At 36.8% G+C, this 22,402-nt stretch overlaps 1 protein-coding gene across 8 annotated transcripts in view; it reads right to left on the bottom strand.

The window, feature by feature from the left end:
- LRRFIP2 (LRR binding FLII interacting protein 2) overlaps positions 1-22,402 on the bottom strand; it is a 62,561-nt gene that overhangs the window by 21,614 nt on the left and 18,545 nt on the right. For all 8 annotated transcript variants that reach the window (XM_039549407.1, XM_039549403.1, XM_039549406.1 and 5 more), the window contains exons 3-5: positions 20,632-20,718; positions 1,001-1,045; positions 219-332 (exon numbers count right to left, since the gene is read on the bottom strand). In XM_039549407.1, the coding sequence (XP_039405341.1) occupies positions 219-332; positions 1,001-1,045; positions 20,632-20,718 (246 nt within the window). The remainder of the gene's footprint in view (positions 1-218; positions 333-1,000; positions 1,046-20,631; positions 20,719-22,402) is intronic.

Below are 22,402 nucleotides of genomic sequence, written 5' to 3'. Positions count from 1 at the left end.
GAAATTTGACATTAAAAAGTCTTATCTTAATAACCTAAACTCTTAAACAATAATTATGAGCACAAAAAATACCAAGATAAATTACCAAGAAAGTAAAGAAATCCTTCATGATTGCAAATTACATCCTCATAACATTTTCTTATTATTAGAGAAGTTCTGTATTTAAAAACAATCTTCCTATTTCAACTAGCTCCAAATTCTCTGAAAATGCAATTTACCCGTAATTCACTGAGGGAGGCATCAGGATCCACCAGACTACTTGCATCTCCACTTCCTCTCCTAGATGAGTTGCCACTCAGAGGAGTTGCACTTACTGAATTGCGAGATGAGGGCTTAAAAAAAGGGAAGAACATTGTATCAGGAATCATATGGTTATTTCTGGTATACTTGACAATACTCTTTGTAAATTTCTTCACAGTCACAGAAGAGTTTTCTCTCTTGTTTTTCTTAATATTAGCTTACAGACAGTGTTTTCCATTGCTTAATTTCCAGCATTTGTGTTTTTCTTGGTAAAATATTGGTCTCTTGTTGATGACTTAGTGTATCAGAACATTACAATTTTGAGTCATCTGTCCAGAAGACATTCATAAGATAGCTATTAGTGCTGAAATACTATAGATATTTACAATATTACTAAAAATTATGATTTCTGCCATACAGGATTCAGAAGAAAGCCTACAATGAAAATATACCATATAGATTTTTATAGCCTTAGCCTCTTAAATTTTAGCCTTTCCTGTTAAGTATTTCTCACATGAAAAATAAATTGTATAGAAAATTATTACTGGCCAAAAGTAAACTAAAGAATAATTTTTTTTCCTCAAGAAATAAAAGGCACAAAGCATTAATTTTGGGCAATAAAAAAGTATATCTAAAAATATCTTTGCAAGCTAACCTTGACAAAAAATACACAGCATTTATACTTTTTGAACTATTTCAACACTTGCGAATTTGTGGATGAACACTGACTTTAAGTAATTCTTAAATTAAAAACTCTTACCCTTGAAAATATTTCTGAATGTGATTTTTCACTCTTTTCTTCCAGCTGAAAGAGAATAGGGAACATGATTACCTTTTGTAATAAGAGACTACTGAATCAGCATCTTTTGTTCAAAAATATTTAAAAATTAAACAATTTAAAAAATTCCAGATGTTAGCAAAGATCAAGACAGGAAAAACAATATTCAGCCTAAAAAAGTAGTTTTTACCTCAATTGCAAAATAAATGACTGCTTGTAAAGAAAAAGCCAGAAACTTTTCTTTAATGTTTTTTAAAAGTCATTACCAGTACAGAACAACAAAACATGTTTTACTATTTTAAATTTCAACAGAGTAATCACTACAACACTTGGTGGCATAACAGATGCAAAGCTTCATGCAAGTACACTTAAGGCAGTCAGTGACAGCAGTGTGAACGTCCTAATCAATAGAAAACACATTTGTACTTTCAATCTCTTTAGTGAAAACTGCAATTACATCACAATAAAATCGGTTCAGGTAAAAGCCTATAACTAAAGTGTACTAAGTAAAAGCAACATATAAAATAATTTCAATTAATATTTTATGTACAGAAGATTAAGTAAAAGAACTACCACACTTCCTTCCTACTTAGGAAATTCTGCTACTGCAAAATTATATTGTAGATGTCCACATTTTCTACATTTCTATGAATCAAAATATGTGGTATTAGACACATATTTAGTATGGTATCTCATGTATCTTGCTTCTCAAAGAACACCTGTTTTTCTCCATGCCAGAGAAAAGAGTTTTGGAAGCCTATTGCAATCACAGAAGAAACAAACACTACTTTATAAGATCTTTCTTTTCCCCCTCCTACTGTGGTTTCTATAAAAGCAACATTGCTTCTTCCTGACAAATTCACCACCTCCAATGATGTACCGAAATTATAGATTGTAAATATTTGCCACCAGTATGACTATAAAACGATGTGAAGAATCCAATTGATCTGAAGGATACATTTAGACTAACCTAAATAAAAATATAAATTTGGAATCTACTAACACATAATGATGATGATAACACAAGCAACTGAGAAGGTAGCATAACTGCCAGTCTCAGCCTCCATATTTCTTTTAGCAGAGCATTAATTTCAGAAAGTCAGCTTTATTATGGGGAAAAAAAAGCTAAAGTTTAAGCTGGATAAATGGTTAGTCTCTCATGATTTGAGAATGTACAGGTCATAAATAACACTAATTATTACAGGTTATATAGCACTGTAACTGTATTAAAGTATCATCTAAATGCAAAGTCACAGAAAGTGGTTGCAGGAGTACTCTACCCCTCAGTCTCCCATTTAAAGCAGAACCACAGCCAATAGTCCAGGACAGCTGTGTCTTGATCTAGCTAAGTCTCACCAGCTCCTGAACACAAGAGGCTCTCCAGCCTTGCAGTAACCTGACAGACTGCAACAATAACCTCCTTGTGGAGCTTCTTGGAATGTCTCATCTGAACTCCTAAACTGCAGCGTGAAGTTGCTGGCCCTTGTTGCACTGCTTGGCAAGGGTACGAAGACTTCAGCTCTCACTTAAGCAAGCACTTACACACTGCTGATCAACACACAGCATTCCTTTTGCTCAACTAAATAAACACAGGTGCTCTCAGCCTCTCTGCCTACCTACTGCACGTGCTAACCCTGACTGCTATTTCAAAAGATATACCTAAGAACAGAAATTTCCCTTTTTTCTCCATGCTATTAAACACAAATTTTTGACTGCAAGTAAAAAGAATTTTTAGAACTTACAGCAGCACGAGAAGGTGGCTAGGTTTGGTATAAACAATGTTCAGCCTAAAGGGAGATGCACAGGAAAACCACCACGGTAATTTTCCTGTAACATGATCTGTTGATTGACATGGGATTCAGTACAAGTGCATAGCAAACAAGGAGTGTTTCAGTAATGGATCCTGACAAAATCTCATACGGGATGAATGAACACTAAAATGCATTAATGTGGGCACAGTTTTAAGTATTTTTGTCACTTAAAGAAGTAATAGTATTCCAAAAGTACACAAAACCCCCTTAGCATTGTTAATTTCCATAAGAAAAAAAATATAAAATGTTTGGGTCTTTAAGAGATTGTTAAGCTTATCACACACACACAAAAATGTGAAGTGTTACACTTGTCACATGCTTCTAGCAACAGGCAAAATCTCCCTTAAAATAAAGCAGCATGCTTTTTAAAGATTCACTCAGTACATTTTTATACAAAAACCAGCCCCAACCCCACAATAAACCTATTTGCAATTAAGTAATTTAAAATGCTTTCATGTAAGTATTGACTCTTTCAGAGTATGAGAAGAAAATCCATAGTTAATAAATTTGCTGTATTCACCACAGTGTAAATAAAAGCATTACACTCACACTAGTCAAAACTTGGCTGTCATCTGCATCAGAAACAATGCTTCCCCTGCGGCTGGAACGACTAAAATAGTCAGCAGCAGTTTCACTTTGATCAGAAAAATCAGAGGACTTCAAAAGATAAGGAGTAGGTAAAAGAGAACTGAAGATGACACCACTGAATGCACAAAAGTTTATTAAAGAACAAAAAATCCTACCTTAAATCTCCATTATTGCACTAAAAACAATGAACATTTATTATTGATTCAATTTCCTCAATTAGAGTAATATAAAAAACATGCAACCAGATACCAAAGGGTTTAGTACTAATTTAGGGTCAAACACAAACTACAAAAATTACCTTAAAAAAAAGTTTTCAGATCATAAAAGACAGGTTATATAAGTTGATAAATAAAAATTTTTGTTTTTTCTCTACAAATGTTGTCTTTTTTCAAATCAACACAAAACCAACAGTGCTAGTTATAATCTGGGCTTCTTCTCATTCATAAGTTTAAGATGTCTTACACTAGAAGGTAAGATTACTCCCCAAAGATGTATGTCAGACAGGCACCTAAAAAGGTGGGGAAAAAATGCTAGTGCTACACATTGCTTGTAAAAAAAGGCAAAATACATCTAAGCTCATTACAGCAATTACATCTGCCATGGGAATTCAAGTAAAATATTCAACTGAGAAACATTATGCATGTAAAACACAGTATTTAATGAGAAGAGTGGATTTATCATAAGCTTGCTGACAATATTCTACTTCAAAAGGCAGAAAGTTATCGTGAACATTGTATTTAGTTTTGAAAGTGATTATAGGAGAAAAAATCCTTATATGGAACAGTTTGAAAATATATTGTCCTTATCCAATTCTCACCATTTAAAAAAAAATTTCTTCATACTTGATGCATGTGTAGCCTCATTCTGATTAAAAGACAGTGAGATGTCCAGAAGTTACATATACAACAGTTATATAAAAAACAGTTTACTGATGAAAACCTGGCTCAGATTACACTATTTTAGGACTACAGAATTTGTATATGTTGTCTATGCTATGTTATGTTCTATTTCTCTGACAACAAATTTTCCAGCTATAAAGCTACATCTGTATTTGAAATAGTATCCAAATTTTCTTTAAATGTAACTAGGCAGATAAATTTTGATAGTTGGAAATTTGGCTAAACTTTCCTATTTCACTAGCATTTCGCAAAGTATGAAGATACTGAAGAGAATTCTTATTTATTATGATTACAGCAAAAGAACAAACAACTTGGGCTACAATCTACAACAACACTGGTCTCTCATTCAAAATCCACTTCTCTGTGCTGTTGAAAAGTCCATATATCTGATAAACCTTGCTGTTCCTCCTTCTATACTTTCTGTACTCCTAGTATCTTTCCCAATGGGTTCATGAAAACCAATACATTTTAAGATGGAGAAGCATCATACAGTATCTCACAAGTATCTCACAGTATCTCAAATTTTCCATCTCTCCTACTTTCTCTTCTGATTTCCAGGGTGTACTAAGCTGACTTCAAATGCATTATCCAGAGTAAAACCAAAATACAAGCCACAGAAACAGTATGAAATGAATGTTAAATTATTCATAAGACTTTTACCTCATCTGCGTTTCGGAATTATTTCATTAAACAAACACTTTGAACTCTATTAAGCATTCACTAGTGTGAGTGGATGTTACCTTGGCATTATTTGTATAACATATACATGGTGAGATCTGATATATATATTCCTATATATCTAAAAGTATATACTTTTAAGAAATGAATCTCTAAGGAGTGTTTTCACAGTGCAGGAGATTACAAATGTAGGTCAATACCTGTTAGGTTTTAGAACTTCATAAAGCATAGCAAAATTACCTTTTTCCTACACCCTCAAAAATTCACTCTGGTATCTCTTGTAGCTAAAATCATTAGTTTCTGACAAATGTGGTTTTGTTTAGTACCTATAACACTGTTAATATGTATGAAATTTAAAAAAGGACTGAACATTTCAATTTAGCCCATACTAGAACACTGATCACTTTTTTGTTTTGTGTAGCATGACAAATGAGCAGATGTAGCAATGAAACTTAGACAATTGTTCTGAGGCAGAAGCAAAATAAAACCATTTAAAATCACTTTGCAGCACAATAAGCCAACTTTGGAATGACACTTAATACAATACAGATACAGAAATTCATTTCTCTCATTTTGGATACTAGGTGGTAACTCCAACAATGACATAGGGTGGTAACCCAAACAATGTACTACAGTTACTAGTTGTTTATTACAAACATTAAAAAGATATTTAGAAAAACAAATTCCTTATTTTGTCTACAGCTTACTGTCTTACTGCTAAAAATTTACATCTTGCTAAAAATCACATTTCTGACAAATTAAAACTTCTTATGTGGAACAGAAAAATCAAGTCTGTGTGTTGGTCAGTGAAACCATCCCAAGTGGATGTACTCATAATTGCTAATGTGTTCATATCAAAGCATTCAGCAAATCATGCATAGGAATGCTCACCACAGGACTACTTCGGACTGAGCTTGCTCTTGAAGAATAACTGTATTCAGATGGCTAAAGAAAAGTTATGAAGCATACTTTCACAACCTTCATAGATTTTTGTCTGCAGAAAAGACAATAAACAACCAAAGGCCTATTACACTAAGAGTGCGAGAACTATTTGAGTTATGTCATCCATCACCACACAACGAGGGCTGAGAAAGAAGGAATGAAGTACGATTTATATCCAGTCTGAGCAATTATCATGCCACACTCATACACTGTAATTCCTATGCACAGTCACGTACTCTTTTACCCTATCTATGCATTCGCAGTTAGTAGCATACTTTTTAATAAAACAAACAATTTTTAAAGATTCTCAGCAGCATTTACTATTACTACTAGGCATGTCTATTTCCATGTGTCACTCAAAGAATTCCCTTAAAAAACAGCCAAATAGTTAAAAAAAAAAATCAAATCTTAACTATTTGCATACTTAAATTAAATATTTAAATTGCAGTTTGGTTTTAACTGCTCTGAAGCCTGCAGAAGTTTTAACACACCCTGGGGAACTGAAGCTATGCTGTACACTTATCGGTTTTATTCTGTGTTCACCCACGCACATTCTCCTGAAATAGAATGTTTAAAGGTGCAAGGCTGAATCTATTTATGCATTGGATAATAAAAGCAGCTCTGAGCAATGCAACTTAAAAAGAAAAAAAAGTTACAGTTTCATGCTGCTTTGCCCCTATCTATGAAGAAACCTCTAGCAGAAACCAGAATTATATGTATATCAGAATTATATGTAATAGGAGTCTTTATGGTCTTGTTCTCTCATTGAATCTTCTAACATTTTCTTGAGAACATACACAAAGCCAAAAAAAGGTAAATCATCTGTTTGCAATCCAAGTGCAAAAAAAATCTAACTACTTAAAAATACTACATAATATTTGATGATTTTTTACATAGGTTTAGCGTGTCTCTAAATGGCAGTGTAAGATGGATTTGAACTACTATAGCAGCAAAAGGCATAAAGTTTCAGACATGCATGTCACTTTTTAAAGGTAATTTTTTGTAGAGCTATCTTAGCCATTCTTAGGCACTACCAGCTTTTTATTTTGTTAAGATGCAGATTAGGTTTTCATGCAATTGCATTTTTGTATGTTTATTAAATTTAAATATGGCATCCTATTTAAAAGTATTCAAGGTGTGTTTACCACAAATTTCAGTAATCTCCTGATGACTTTTCTATCCAAATGCTTAACTGCTTTAAATACTTTTTCTAGTATTATACATGCAGCTGTTACTTAGTATGCTTGAATTAATTTGTTCTAATCCCAGTGTTCTTCAACATCATTGCTGCATTCACCAGCTCTATGCTTGTCTGTAAAAAGAGCAGTAAAACGGTAACTACTAAAATACTTTAAAGAGGCAATTTAACAATGTTAAGAAAATTAATGCCTCCAGAAAATGAGACACAGCAAATTCAACTCTAAAAATATCCAAAAAATGCACATGTAATACTGTCAAGCCTCATGGCCATACAATACAAGTTTAAGGCAACCATGCAAATGGTGCTTACAAACCAAACTGATACTTCTTATCAAACCAGTGTTTAAAGGAGACACCTATGAAGAAAAGTGTAATTTTACATTTCTGTGAGCCATTCAAACATGTAAAGATAAGTGAGATATTATTTTACATTGTACTAACCCTGTAACTCCTAGTTGGTGCTGCTGGATCACTGTGTAGAGAAGATGACTATAATGTGAAGAACAGAACAAATCAGAAATACTTTTTCTGCATATATAATTTTTTTTGTTGTTTATTGCTCTATATTCTGCAAAAGTTCTAAAGATTTAAATACTAAATTTTAATTCTGTAGTAGACAGAAACTTTCAGAAAAGAGTGGAAGAGCCTCCACAAAACCCTGTTACCTTTGAAATCAATTTAAACATTATTAAAGCAATCTAGTATTCTTGCAAGTAGATTTGTGGAAGAGAGTGCAAAAAATTAAGTAGTTTTCAAATAACGTGTCAGTTTCCTCTAGCTAGTTACTTAAACCTGGCCATGACCGTAGCTGCAGGTACCAGAAGGTATTACTCATCTCATGACAAATAGGTGTTTAGTTGTTTAGATGGAAAAAAAGTAGTGCAATGGTGCAAAACATTTAAGACTTTTTTTGTTGTTTTTAGAAGATGGGAATTTGAAAGAGCAACTGTCACAGCTGCTGGTTGTTTTCTGCATATCATACAGAATCATGAAACAGAAGTTATTTTAAATCCAAAACCTCACATGCAGAGCAGAGTAACCTGCGTGTTATACATTAATTTTATAAAACACAACCCTTACGAGCAAAAAATACAACTATAACTATTTTTAACTGCAATAATTTGAAGTGTCATAGAGAAATAAGTTAGCATCATACGGCATAAGTAAGCAAACCCACATATACATATTTTATTTACATAAGGAAATTAATATAGAAAGAGGAGACAGACCCGAATATGGTAGGAAGGAACTGGTTTACTATATCCAAGGCTGCTATAATTTCTTTGATCATAGTAAATTTCACTCTGAGGGGTGAGGAAGAAAAGAAGAGAGAAAACAAAGGTTGCATTTGTAGACCTTGCAAACAGAAGTTTTATCTTAACATTGCCCAAGTGCTCCCAAGCTTAGAACTTGTGCAGAATGCTGTGAAGTTTTCCCTACTGTTGACCCAAAATCCATATAACGTTCTTAAGCAAGTAAAGAATAAAACCCCCCAAACTACTATGTACTCTGTATATCAGCATTATCTGTATTTCTAATGCCATGATCAAACAAAATAAATTTTGGTATTTTTTCTCCAGAATAAATAAGAAAACCCCAAAAGCCTGACAAGTGTAGTAAGAAATAAATGAAAAACGTAACTGACAAGACTTGCTAATAATTAGTAAAATTATTTACTGTATCTTTTTTCCATTATATACCTGTTGGGGTCCCTCCCCTGCCATGGAGCCCTGGGAGAGGGGCCCTGAGGGCACAGACACAGGGTTTCCCTGCCCCCGGTCAGCTTCATTTCCCATTGGTTGGTTTGTGTTTCCCTGGTGTGGCCAAGGACCCTCGGGTCCCATGACTGCAGGGTTCCTGAGCTGAGCCCCGGCCATGTGGCTGGAGAAATAAACATCTCTGAAACATCTACCACGAATCTGTCCATATATACTTCGCTTTCCACGGGACTCCTGGTTTGAAATATACTTGTTGCAGTAATCCCCGCTGCAACATATACCATCATAAATCAAAGCATTTTGGGGAGACAGGATGACAGAAATTCCTGATAATTGAATAGGGGCTGGATGTTTATGTGACGCCAGCATTAGCCTGTGCCCTACCACTATTCCTTACACCAAGTGCACATAGTGAAAGTCTAGCAATTATAATTTGGCTTATTTCTGTTGGTTTTTGACACTCTCTACACAAATTGCATATACATGCACGTGAGGCAAAAAATTCATACACACATACAAAAAAGAAAAACCAGACAGACGAAAACATGGCAGAAAGTAGTGCCTGCAGAATACAGCACTTCATATCTCAATAGGCAATAAAAAGCAGAAATATTCACATTACTCCTTTGTTTAGGAACTAAGAGAACAAGAAAATAGCACCTCAAAAGTACATGGAGAAATGCTGTAATACAATAATAAGTAAATACAAAATTACTTCAGTCTAGTCTCAACACAAATGTCCACTGCTGTTCTGACCTCCCCAATGTAGAGGGATTCCTTCCGGAACAGGGGCATATGATATCCCTGGAAAGACTGGACAACCCAGGGTTGCTGAGGAAAAGCCCCTGAACAGGCCCCTGGCTGCAGGCAAGCCTGGAAAGCACCTGGCTGCAGGCAGCCCTGAGTGTCCTTGGCAAAGTTATACACTGGTCGGCTCCCCCGCAGATTAGAGGCTGTCTAGAGGGACTGGGTGTGAATCTTTGCAAAAGTAGATATAAGTTGGCATAGTTGAACAATAAAGGCAGAACGATGCTCAAATCGTATCAGTGTACGTGTCATTACTCTGGCCAGCTCTCCAGACTCGGTCCCTAACACCCCAACCCCTAATGCAATTGCTAATTCATCAGCACCAAAAACAGTCTGAAAAATTATATCCAAAATATTTCATTTATTGGCACTATATTCACATGTTGTACACCGAACTTTCTAGAATAGTTTCTGCAAGATCGCAATAATCCACATGCCTTTCTCAGTAAATCACTGGGTTAACATCAAGGTCTATGGCAAATTCAATCTGCTGTACATCTACATATAAAACGTTTCTAACTCTCTGATGTGGGACAAAGTGGGAATAGTAGAACACATATCTCCATCCCTACTGAATAAACTTTAATCCACAGAAGTGCCACTTTTAAATAATTCCAAGAGCCTTTTCCAGGCCTCCAACAGAACAAGATTTCTATTCAGCTGATCCCATTGATGGTACTGCACTGATATGAAGACAGTTTCAAACACAAATTGAGGTCAGAATCTGATCAAAATGAGGTTTCTTTTTTCCTAAAAACATTTATGCAAATGTCAGGAAGCTAACAAATTTATCCATAACGATACACACTTAGTATATTTGTAATGAATATTACACTAGAAAACTAACCAATAAACCTTTATGGAAATAAACAGCTTTCTTCTTTGAACTATGAGATTCATTGTAAGCATGACTCTAAGAATAAAATTTTGAGAATTAATACCACTATATAACAGCATCTTCAATCTTAAAATATAAAGAAGTCAAACATAAGGATTTAAGGTTTTTATCACCTAAAACAGAAACAACACAGGAATTTCTAACTACAAAATTAGAAAAAAATAGGCCAGGCTTCTATCGCTGTGTTAAAAGGAACTGGTAAGTGAAACTATAATCAACCCTATTCTCATTAACATAGGCTTGGCTTAAAGCTAGTGCTCATATTTCACAAAAAAATTTAAACCAATAAACTAAAAAAGTTTAACAATACAGACTAATTTAAGCACTATCTTGTGCTTGCCTATCTACAGCTAATTCAGAGAACACTGCTGTTTAAACAAATACAGCTTTTTAAGCTGCTTACAGATTCCTTTTAGTGGTATTTGATGCTTTTTTTTTTCTTTAGAAGACACACATAGATCTTATGCAGCATAATACCACTGAGAATGTGATGCAACCTACTATCACTTCATAAAAATATGAAACAACTTTTTAAAGTAAAGATACAGAAACCAGCTGCTTTTTCTCTGGACTGAAATAACTTTCCATTAGATTAAGTTAAAGTTTCTATGTGGTAATGGAGAATACAAATAGATGCATACACACTTTTTTCCCCCAAGAATGTCCTCCCAGTCTAATCTTATGTCACTTCACTACTAAGTTTAGAAATAACAACTAAATACTAGAAAGTGCTTACTGCAAGACGGTTGTCTTTTCTCCCTGACAAAATTTATACATGTAGTCTACAGGAAGTGTTAGAATTACAAAACTATTCTAGGTCTGAAAATGTGGTAGTACAAATTTACATACTTTTTAAAATCAGTAATTCAAAGTCACTCGTTAATATCATTACACCTTAGAAACAAAGCACATAACCAGTCTTCACTCAAAGACATGCAAAGTATTAACATACAGGGACCAAATATCTTGCAGATCTATCCTTAGCGTTGTCACACTTAAGTAAAAGAAAATTAAATTAAAATGAAAATCACAGTGTTAAAAAAAATTGCCATTTTTCCAAAGAATGATTAAAAAGACGTACAGGAAAATTACAAGAAAACATACTCCACTAATTATGAACATTTAAGCATGAAGGAATGCCATTTATCCTATCTGAAGTGCCTTCTGAGGCTGGAACACGTAATAAAAATTAATCTTTTTCCCCAACAGCATCCCAATTTATGAAAAGTGAGATAATTTTGGACAGCACTAGGTTATGTGAAATATTTCATGTGATTTTAGTAACAGAATTTTAAGTGTCTCACATGGTAGATTTCATTAAACTGAGTCAGTATTTAGAAGGTTATGTAACAAAAGACTCATCTCCACACATGCAAAGCAGTCTAAAGGATCATCAGCACCCTTGTTGAGCTGTGCAACTCATCATGATGGAATGACTTTCCAGGGCACCTTACAGGCACAGGAAGGTCACTGCCTACAGGGTACAGCACATGAAAGACATTACAGGAGGAAGGGGAAATAGTATTTTGTGATCAGGGAGGAATTAAAGGTGGGGAAAAGGGATAAACATGTTTTTTCAGAAGGAGCAAGTGTGTGAAAAAGAAGGAACAGTGTGATGAAAGGGCCTGCTGAGTGTAAAGAGAATGGGAGTCTACCAGATTTGGCAACTCTTAAGAATACTAATAAAAACAGCTTTGTAATAATAGTTTAGCCGGTGTCCAATGTTTCTTGTCACTCAGTAACAGCAAAATTTGTGAAGTTTATACTTCTTATTTTCAACTTAAAAAACTTACATTTTCACAGCAAGCTTGTTTTTTTCCAGTTCAGGTATTCTGACTTTGGGCAATGCACAATACAAACTATAAATTAGTATCAACCTAAGCCTACTTGTAACACAACGGAAAAAAGAAAGTAGTTTGAAAATATTACATTATATACTAGTAAGCATGCTGGAGCATTGCTCAGTGTAATTTTCAAAATGGAGAGTAATGAGAGGATTGCAAGAAAAATAATTTATTTTTGTCTATTGGCACATCTGAAAATTTCTTCTAGACATTAAATTAACATCAGAAATTCCCCAGCTTTAGATTTTATATTTGCTTATAAGTTAATATATGCCAGATTTAGTTAATATTATTTCATACTGTATTCATATTATCTCAATAGTTCCAATACATCCAATATTAACAATATCTTAAATTGTATTTTAATATTATGGATGTAATTTAGAGACTATGGTCCCTCTCTGCATTACTAAAAGTATCACCTACAGGACCCATAGGACACTGTATCAGTTTTAACCAACTTAACTATTTATTTTTTTAAAACAATTTCTGTCTTTATTACCTCCAATAAGCAACCTTGCCATCAAGAGAATGAAGACAGATCACTCAGGTAATCATTATCATCCCAACACTTAACTTATACCTTTTATAACTAACTATTAACAGCTTAACAGTCTACTAACAAATGTTTAAGTCGCCTAAACTAGGAATACCAAAAATGTACAGAAATACCCATTACTGAAAAAGCAAAATTTCTGTATTTCAGCCTTGTCTGTTCTAAAATCACGACATAAAAGAGAAAAATGTTTTCTGTCGTAACTTTCAACAACATATCTGTACCTATCAAGACTGATGGACAACCTTTTTCCACTTTATTTTCCTTCTCTTTTGGGGACCTTGGGAGAAAGCACTGAAGAGATTAATTCCCTTCACACCTGTAAGTGCTCCGTCTTGAAGATAACTTCACTTAGCACTTTCTTTGAGCTCTCAGATTTGTTATCACAAAGTGCTTGATTACATCAATCATTGCAGGAGTCCCATTAATACCATGTTCTATAAGCACGCTTTCACCAAATTACTGCTTTGGTAAGTAGACACAGAAAATGTTACAGTGTGAACACATCACATCCTAAATAAAAAGCATGCTCATTCCAGGTTACACACCACAAGATCTCTCCTTTTGGAGGTACTTGCTCTGCTCCTGTGAGATGCACTGACATCCAAGGAACTCTTGAGAATGAAATTATAAAAATATATCAAGATATGAAATAAACTTTTAAATTTAATTCTATTAATCTTCATTGAATGACAGAAAATAACTAAGGCAGTCAAAGAAATTCTAAGTAAACCTCCCAAAAATGAGCTTAGCTATCTGCCCAATTCAAACCCTCTTGTTTAGACAATGGCCAATTACTTAATCTCCATCTTGGTGTATTTGCTATGTCAACCAAGACAAGACCAGATCTGAGCAAATCTGTAGCAGCTCACAAGTTTCTAACTGTTGCACATAGCATAGTTTACATGTTTTCTTGATGAAGTATTTACTGTTCAAAATTATTTGGTAAAACTACCTGTGTGGCAAATTGCAGAAACACTTAACTCTAGCACTTGCATGACATTACACAAAATTCAGTTAATCAAAGACTACATTTAATTGCCAAGACCTCTTAGCAAGTGACAATCACTTTTTTTAAAAAGTCACACAAAGAAACAGCTCATTCCAACTCCCAAAATAAATAACACCAACCCTTTTATTTTAGCAATTTGTCCCTTTCCTGGCCTATATACCCAGATCAATGACCAACTGATTTCTAGGCAGATCCAAGACCAGGAAAATGTTTACATATCCTCAATAAAACCATTCTTTAGCAATGTATATGGCCTAAAGATGATATAAAAGACCCTATACAATAAATATTTCATTAGCAGTCTTTGGGATACCTTACAACCTTCAGCTAAATTTTTTGCCATTAATGAGTAATATATTCCCACCTTCTCAAAGAAAGAGAACCTTGCATCATACCAAACTCTTCTTCAAATTGTATCTTAAGGTACTGATACCTTTTCTTTCACAAATACTACAGAAACACAGTAATACTCAAAGTGCAAGAAACGGCTGGAAGATTGAAACATATAAAAATAAACTACCTTTTTAACATTTATGGAAATAAAATACCAGATGAACTTAAACATTATATGTGACTTAAAATAATGACTTCAAATACTTAAAAAACTTGGAAGTTTCATCCTTTCCATTAGAAAATGAAACCAGAACCCAAATGTTTTTTTCCTTTGGTTTGGTTTTTAAAAGCTGTGATGAAAAAGAAAAAGTATACAGTTTGAACACAAACCAAATGTGAATGTCGACTGGACTGGTGAGAGTATCTGGCCCTCTCTGCATCTTCCTGAGAAAGAAGAAATGCAGAGTTATTTCATAAGGAAGGAAAAAAAAACCTGACATAATATGGGGAAGGCAAAGTGAGCAACATGCTGTTAGCACTTTTAATGCTATGTGTCATTTTGAATAATCCATGCTGTCAAGCAAACTCATTCAAGTCAGAAGAGTTCATTCCAGCTGATTTGGGTGACTGAGGCAAGATATTACACCAGGGGATGCAAATAAGGCAGGTTAATATAATTACTAATCCGTGTTCAGTAGTCTTTCTTACAATTAGCATATTAATGTAGAAAAAAGCACAAAATTGTTTAAATTAAGAAATTAAAAATAGAGAGCTTTACAAAATTACAAGTACATAAGTAAGAAATGTACCATATAATTACTACATTCAGATTTTAAGTAATTTACAAAGTTATTTTAGCCCTAATAGAAATTATTATTCTGTTTTCACATACATACTCCACATTTTCTTCTCTATTAGAGGAACAAAGCTTCTTAAGCAAATTGATCAGTTTTAAGTTCTACAGCTAGTTTTAATCTACAGTGACAGTAAAAATAATAAACCCAACTTATAAAATCTGAGTGATGACAACTAGCTACGGCACCTTAATATCTTTTATTCTGTTGAAAGATGAGAGAATGTTCATTTTGGTTCACACAAAGGAATATGTGAGAAGAAGCAAGAGAAAAACCACAATTAATTTAAAATTAAAACATATTTCACATGCCATAAGCATCTCAAATGTTTACAGTATGAAAACATGTTAAGAATAACCTTAATTTTAAAACTATCCCATTTGGAGGCTACAACACAGTTCTAAAAGTAGGAATTCTTCCTTAACTTACTTATTTCCTACAATTTTCAATATGTTGAACTATTCTAAAGATTGTAAGCCAGTTATTTATAGAATTAAAGGCTTTGCCTCCAGATCAAAGATGGGTATCTAAAGACTAAAACTAGCTTTCATATTGCTTATGATCACATGGTTATTGTCTACATCTTCACTGGATACATTAATTTGTTTAAAACTATGTTATGACTATTCAATAGGCCTATTTAAAACTCTGCCAGACAATTTCCCGGGCGGGAGGGTAGGTTCATTTCATAACGACATTTTAGTCTTCCTCTCTATACTGTCTGTTTTGAGGTTTAAAATGAATGTTCATGCTATTTAACTTTTCAACACAATATAATTAGATCATTGCCAGTTTTAAATATTCTTTGTATCTCTGGTCTAAATGGACAAGTACCTCTTAGCAACATCTGCAGCAGGCAAGAAGAGAGTTTACTACTTATATAAGATTCCTCTTAATTGGTGGGTTAATAAGTATTTTCCTGACATTCCATCAGAAAATAGCCAGTGTTAAGTGTTCAGCATATTCAGGTCAAAGGATTAAGTACTACAGTACATACTGCAGATAGCTGCTGCTGGTATCTGTCAAGCTTGATTTCTAAAAATTCAAGTTTGAATTATGCATGTTATCCAATACAGAGGTTATGCCTCCCAGTCCAGGAAAGAAGTGCACATCTGTTCAGAAATCTCCTGCAGCAGATGTGCCTCTTAGGACTGCAAAAGGAAGGTGGCATTCAGTTGAGTGGCATTAATTTTGAGTGAGATTCCTCAGAAATACAATCTATGTTCCATGTTTTGGAAACCCTTGATACCAAGCAAAAGAACTTTCAAAGGTACATTCCACCAAGAAATACAGAAACCTATGTTGATCTTGAGAACATGAGAACTAATGTATACACAAATATCAGCTAGCCAAAGAGACAATAAAGAGTCAATACAACTTTGCAAATAAAATTCTAATGACATTCCTAGGATTTTTCAACAGAGATTAACTGTCATTGTAGTTTTAACTATTTCAAATGATGGCTAGTCTCAGCATGTATTACTTAAATCTTAATGATTCAAAACATTTCCACAGTGAATAGTTTTCTAAAAGCTAGAAAAACCGCTCACATCTCCCATATACCCTTTTAAGAGGCACACGAAATTTGTGAAATGAATCCTCCAAAGAAACATTGCAATCAACTCAGTCTTACTCCAGTGTCTGGTAGAATCACGGAAAATCCTATTCTGGGAGATATTGAAAAATACCTGGGGAACAACTCAGTCATTGGTATGGCTTCATGAGGGGAAACTCCTGCTTGTCGAACCTGATTGTTTTATACAACAGGGTAATCTACCTAGGTGACCTAGGAAAGTCAGTAGATTGTATCCTTTTTGACTTCAGCAAAGCTTTCAATACTGTCTCTCACAGGATCCTTCTGGACAAAGTGGCTTGCACACAGCTGGATAACCGTGTTATATGATTAATGAGCAACTGGCTCACAGGTCGGGCACAAACGGTTGTAGTGAACGGGATGACATCGGACCAGCATCAGGTCACTGGTGGGGTTCCACAGGCTCATCTTAGGCCCAGGTCTCTTCATAAATTACTTGGACACAGAACTCTAAGCAATAGTAAGTTTGCCGATGACACCAAAGCGGAGGAGCTTGAGGGCAGGGAGGCCCCACAGCGAGACCTTGGCAAATCAGAGAGATGGGCAAGCACCAACCATATTGTCTTGTTTTGAAAGACAGGTGTCTGCCAAGGAAGGCAGGAACTTCCCTTAGAATGGAAAATATGACCTCCTTCTCTCCAAATTATTGTAACTTTGAAATTACGGGGCATTCAGGCAAAGATATGGGAAAAGGAGTAACTGTTCTTTACTAACATATATATATATATGTAACAAGATAACCAAACAACAACAATGGCAGCAACAACAAACGAAAGCAGAAACCCAGTACCAGCCTTCTCTCGGCTGTCAGGCCCTTTCCCCTTTGCTGCAGTCACGGCCACAGCCGGCAGGGGCGCTGGTGGCTCCCGGCCGGGCAGGGCAGGTGCGATGATTCCCCCGCGGCTGCAGGGGGCGCTGTGGCGCGAGCTCAGCCACCTCTCCACACGGGTAATGGCGGCGCAGCCGGCACCAGAGATTGAAAAGGGGCTTCTTCCTTTGCAAACTCACGGGGGGCAGCCGGTCCAGTGCCCCTCCGGATGGTGAAATGGGCTGTAGCAGGAATCTTGGAGCAGCAAGCTGGAACAGCAGAGGTGAGCACACCCCCCAGGGTGGCAAACAAAATGTAGCAGAAACTCCACAGCCCTAGCAGGAGCCGCGGGGGGTTGGGCAGGCACAGGGTGTCAAGTTAAAAGTCTACCGAAAACCCTGAAGCAGCGGCAGAAAACAGCGGGGCTGGACAGCAGCAGCCAGGCTTCTGCAAACAGCTGCTGCAAGCACGCAGGAGATGCTCCCTCCAGAGGGGGTCAGGGTCCTGGGTTTTCCCCTGTAGCACCCAAGTAGATGGTGTAAGAGACGGTCCGAAAATCCCTCATCTGCCTCACGATCATTGCCAAAGACAGAGACTGAACACAGCAGTCCTGGCCTGGTTGAGGTGGGATTGTCTGCCAAGTGTTGCCTACAGGTGTGCCCACTGGGAACTGGTACGCATTCCTGAGGAAAATTAGTGCAGGTCACATGGACTGCGCCGTTCTTGCTGCCCAGCGGAAGGACTGCGCCGAAGAGGAAAGAATACCTGTCCTGTATACCTCTCCGTACACCTGTCTTGTACGTCTGTCCTGTACCTGCTTCCCAAAGCAACGGACCCCATAACAATGGCTGTAGATTCCCAACCTCTTGGCCAGTTGCCCCTCGCTTCTGAAAAGGACTATAAAGGGACCTTCTTAAAATAACCAAGTAGAGACTCCCCACGGAAAGAAGACGAATCTATTGGCGGGAAGACCACGAGGACTTCGTCTCATCCGTTGGTAACTATTGCCCCTCTTTTTCCCCCTCTCTACTTTGTTTTCTCTCTCTCTCTCTTACTCTCTTCTATTGCATTACTGTGTTGTGGGCACTTAATAAAGGTGCACTGTTTTGATTAAAACTGAAATCTCTTGTGTCCTTTTACACTCTGAGATCGATAAACGAACCATCACGACCCCCGCTTGCATTAGCGGATCGTGACAGATGGTGAAGGTCCTTTCCAGTGAGATCAGGTGTTGAAAGGGTCCCAGTTCAATAGCCGCTCTTACAAGCAAAGGCTTACCCATGGTAAAGAGAAGCAGTGCACTATACAACTCCACAGTGGCAGAAAATTCTCCCTGCAGAAGCACCCTGACTGTCTCCTCTCCAATCCTGAGAGCGAGGGACAAGCCCAGCCCCTCACCCCCAGGCAAAATTTCACAGTATCTCTGCACTTCCAAAGAGAAAGTCCCCCAGCTAAGAGACTGCAGCCAGCTGCAACCCCTTCCCCCATCTTGGCCACATCCTTTGTCTCTCTCAAGTATCCATGTACCGGTCTCTTAGGCAACAAATGGGAGAAAAATTCCCTAAGAGAAAGAAAAAATCTGAACAAATCCTAACCTCCAACACATATGAAGTTTAACAAAGACAAGTGCCGGATTCTGCACTTGGGATGGGACGACCCTGGATGTACAGACAGACAGACTGGGGAACAAGATGCTGGAGAGCAGCACCACAGAAAGGCACCTGGGGGTCCTGGTTGACAAAAAGTTGAATGTGAGTCAGCAGTGCCTGCACAGCCAGGAGGGCCAACCATGTCCTGGGTGCATCAGGCACAGCATCAGCAGCCAGGCAAGGGAGGGGCTTGTCCCGCTCTGCTCTGCACTGGTGCAGCCTTATCTCGAGTGCTGTGTGCAGTTTGGGTACCACAATATAAGAAAGATACAGAGCTGTTAGATAACGTCCAAAGAAGGGCAACCAAAATGGTGAAGGGGCTGGAGGGGAAGCTGAACAAGGAGTGGCTGAGGTCACCCTGTCTGTTCAGCGTGGAGGAGACTGAGGGGAGTCCTCACTGTGGTACTGAACATCCTTATAAAGGGAAGTGGAGAGGCAGGGATTATCTCTTCTGTGGTAACCACTGAGAGGACCCAAGGGAACAGTGAGTCAGGGGAGGGTTAGACTATATATAGTTGAACCACATACATATATCGTTTATGTCTGTGTGTGTATATATATATATATGGTTATACATAGTTTATACATAATTAGACACTTTGAAATGACACACAGCAAATCATTAGTAAATTAACTTCCTCCAAAATCCTATATTAGTTCTCTGAGTGGCAAAAACATGCACAACACGTGATTTTAGCCTACCATCCATTTCTGGACATGAGCCCATTTTCTATCATATGAATGCTGAGAAAACTACAGAATGTAAAAAGAAAACCAAACAAACCATTTACCATTTAAATTATAGTCACCACACAAGACTGGATTTCTGAATTGAAAACTCAGAAAAATCTACATTAATTGCCATGTAATCTTCAGAATAATAGCAATTTTGAACTCCAGCAGTTCAAAAACTGAAACTGCAGCACAATGAGAACCATATAAAATTGGGGCAAAGAATGTTTTGCATATTTCACTTACTACCACAGAAAAAAACCCCACCACAACCAAGTATCAACATTACATGCATTTGAGTGTAATCATGATAAATAGTAAATTCTCAATGTTTTACATGCAATGTCAAAACCTGAATTAAATGCAACAACCAAGCAATAACCATACTGCTGAAAACCTAGTTTCTAGGATTTTTTTTTCTCAAGAAATGCAAACTTTTTTTAGGAGAAACGTGTGGAGCAAAACGCAACTGTAAGTGTAAATATTACCCCATTTTAATCATTTTTTTAAATAAAGATCTTGACAATAGGTATTTACTGTGAATACTTTCAGTATAATCCAATCCTAATGCTGAAAATACTCGCACAAAACTGAATTACACTGAAAGGCAAAATCTTAAGCAAATGCAGATAAAAAATACATTATGAATTTTTGTAAAGGTTTGCAATAATTCCTGATGAGTTACACTACCTCTTTTTGCTGTCGCTCCAGCTCTCTCATACGTATATCTCTTGCTTCTGCTCGAGCTGCCCGTTTTGCTGCAAGTCTGGCTTCTGCCTACAAGCAGATGGAAAATAATTAAAGTTAAAAAAAAGTTTTTTGAATAATGGTTTGAGTACTCAGTTTCTTCACAAGTATACATTAAGATTCTAACATCATAATACAGAATAAAGAAATCAGAGTTCTCACAATAAAATTTCAAAAAGAATATGTACCTAACTCTTTAAAGACAGCATTGCTAGTCAAAAGAATTATAGTTCATTTTAAAAGTCATAGAATGGCTTGGGTATGAAGGGACCTTAAATATCATCTAGTTCCAATGCCCAGATCAGGTGCCATCAACTAAACCAGGTCACTTAGCGCCCCATCCAACCTGGTATTGAACAATTCCAGGGATGGGACATCCACAACTTCTCCGGCCAACCTGTTCCCGTGCCTCATCACTCCCCTAGTAAGAATTTCCTCATAACATCTAATCTAAACCTACTCTCTTTTAGTTTAAAACCATATATTCCCTGATGTCCTAATGCTATCTGCCTGTGTAAAAAAAGTCACTCTTTTTTATAAGTCCCCTTCAGGTACTGGAAGGTCACAGTGAGGTCTCCCCAAAGCCATCTCTTCTCCAGGCTGAACAACCCCAGCTCTCTCAGCCTGTCTTCCTAGGTGAGATGCTTCAGTCCTCTGAGCATCTTTGTGGCCATCACCAAGTTCTTTTTCCAGTCTGGACTCACATGTGAGATTGCCCCAACTGATGTGCAGTATGTTGTACTTTGACTTGTTGAACTTAAAGAGGTTCTCATGAGCCCAAGTTTGTCCAGGTGGCCCTGGATGGCATCCCATCCTTCTGTTGTGCCAGCTGCACCACTCAGCTTCATGGATCTGCAAACTTGTTGAGGGTGCACTCGATCCCACTGATGTGTCATTGATAAAGGTATTAAAGAGCCCTAGTACCAAGATGGACCCCTGAGGGACACAACTCATCACCAGCCTCCACCTGGACATAAGAGCATTGACCACAACTCTGGCTGCATCCATCCAGCCAATTCCTTATCCACTGAATAGTCCGTCCATCAGATCCATGTCTCTTCAATTTGGACATACGGATTCCGTGAAGGACCTTGTCAAAAGCCCTACAGAAGTTTAGGCAGATGACATCTGTTAGTCTTTCCTTGTAAACTGCTGCTGTCACTCTGTCATAGAAGGCCACTGGATTGTTATTGGTGAAGCTTTGCTGGGATGTCTCAGATCATCTTCATTGAAACAATGCCTCAACATTGTTTCTATAAGGATCTGCTCCACAGTTGTCCCAGGCAAAGAGGTGAGGCTCACCAGTCTGTAGTTCCCTGGGTCTTCTTTTCTACTGTCTTTTAAGTATAGAAGTGATGTTTCCCTTCTTCCAGTCACTGGTGACTTTGTTCAACCAACATGACTTTTGAAATAAAATGGAGAGTGGCTTGGCAAGATCAGCCACCTCCCGCAGGACCGTGGGATGCATGTCTGAACTGAGTGCAGAAATAGTACTATCGCTACAACTTGAAAACTAATGTCTTGTGGACTTGAAAAGGACTTTGCCTATGCATAGTATTTGAACAGACATGTACACGACTGAAGAATCTTTGGCTACAAAAAGACATTAAAACCAAAAAAAAAAATCAGAGATACTGAACCACTACCGTCCATGCCATATTTAAAGTTTTGCTGCAATTTGGAATTATTTCAAAAAGCAAACATCATTCATTGA

This window comes from Corvus cornix, chromosome 2, assembly GCF_000738735.6.
Source record: "Corvus cornix cornix isolate S_Up_H32 chromosome 2, ASM73873v5, whole genome shotgun sequence".
In the NCBI taxonomy this organism is placed as follows: Eukaryota; Metazoa; Chordata; class Aves; order Passeriformes; family Corvidae; genus Corvus; species Corvus cornix.
The sequence above is the reverse complement of the archived record's forward strand: the minus strand, read 5'-3'. Positions and strand labels throughout refer to the sequence as shown.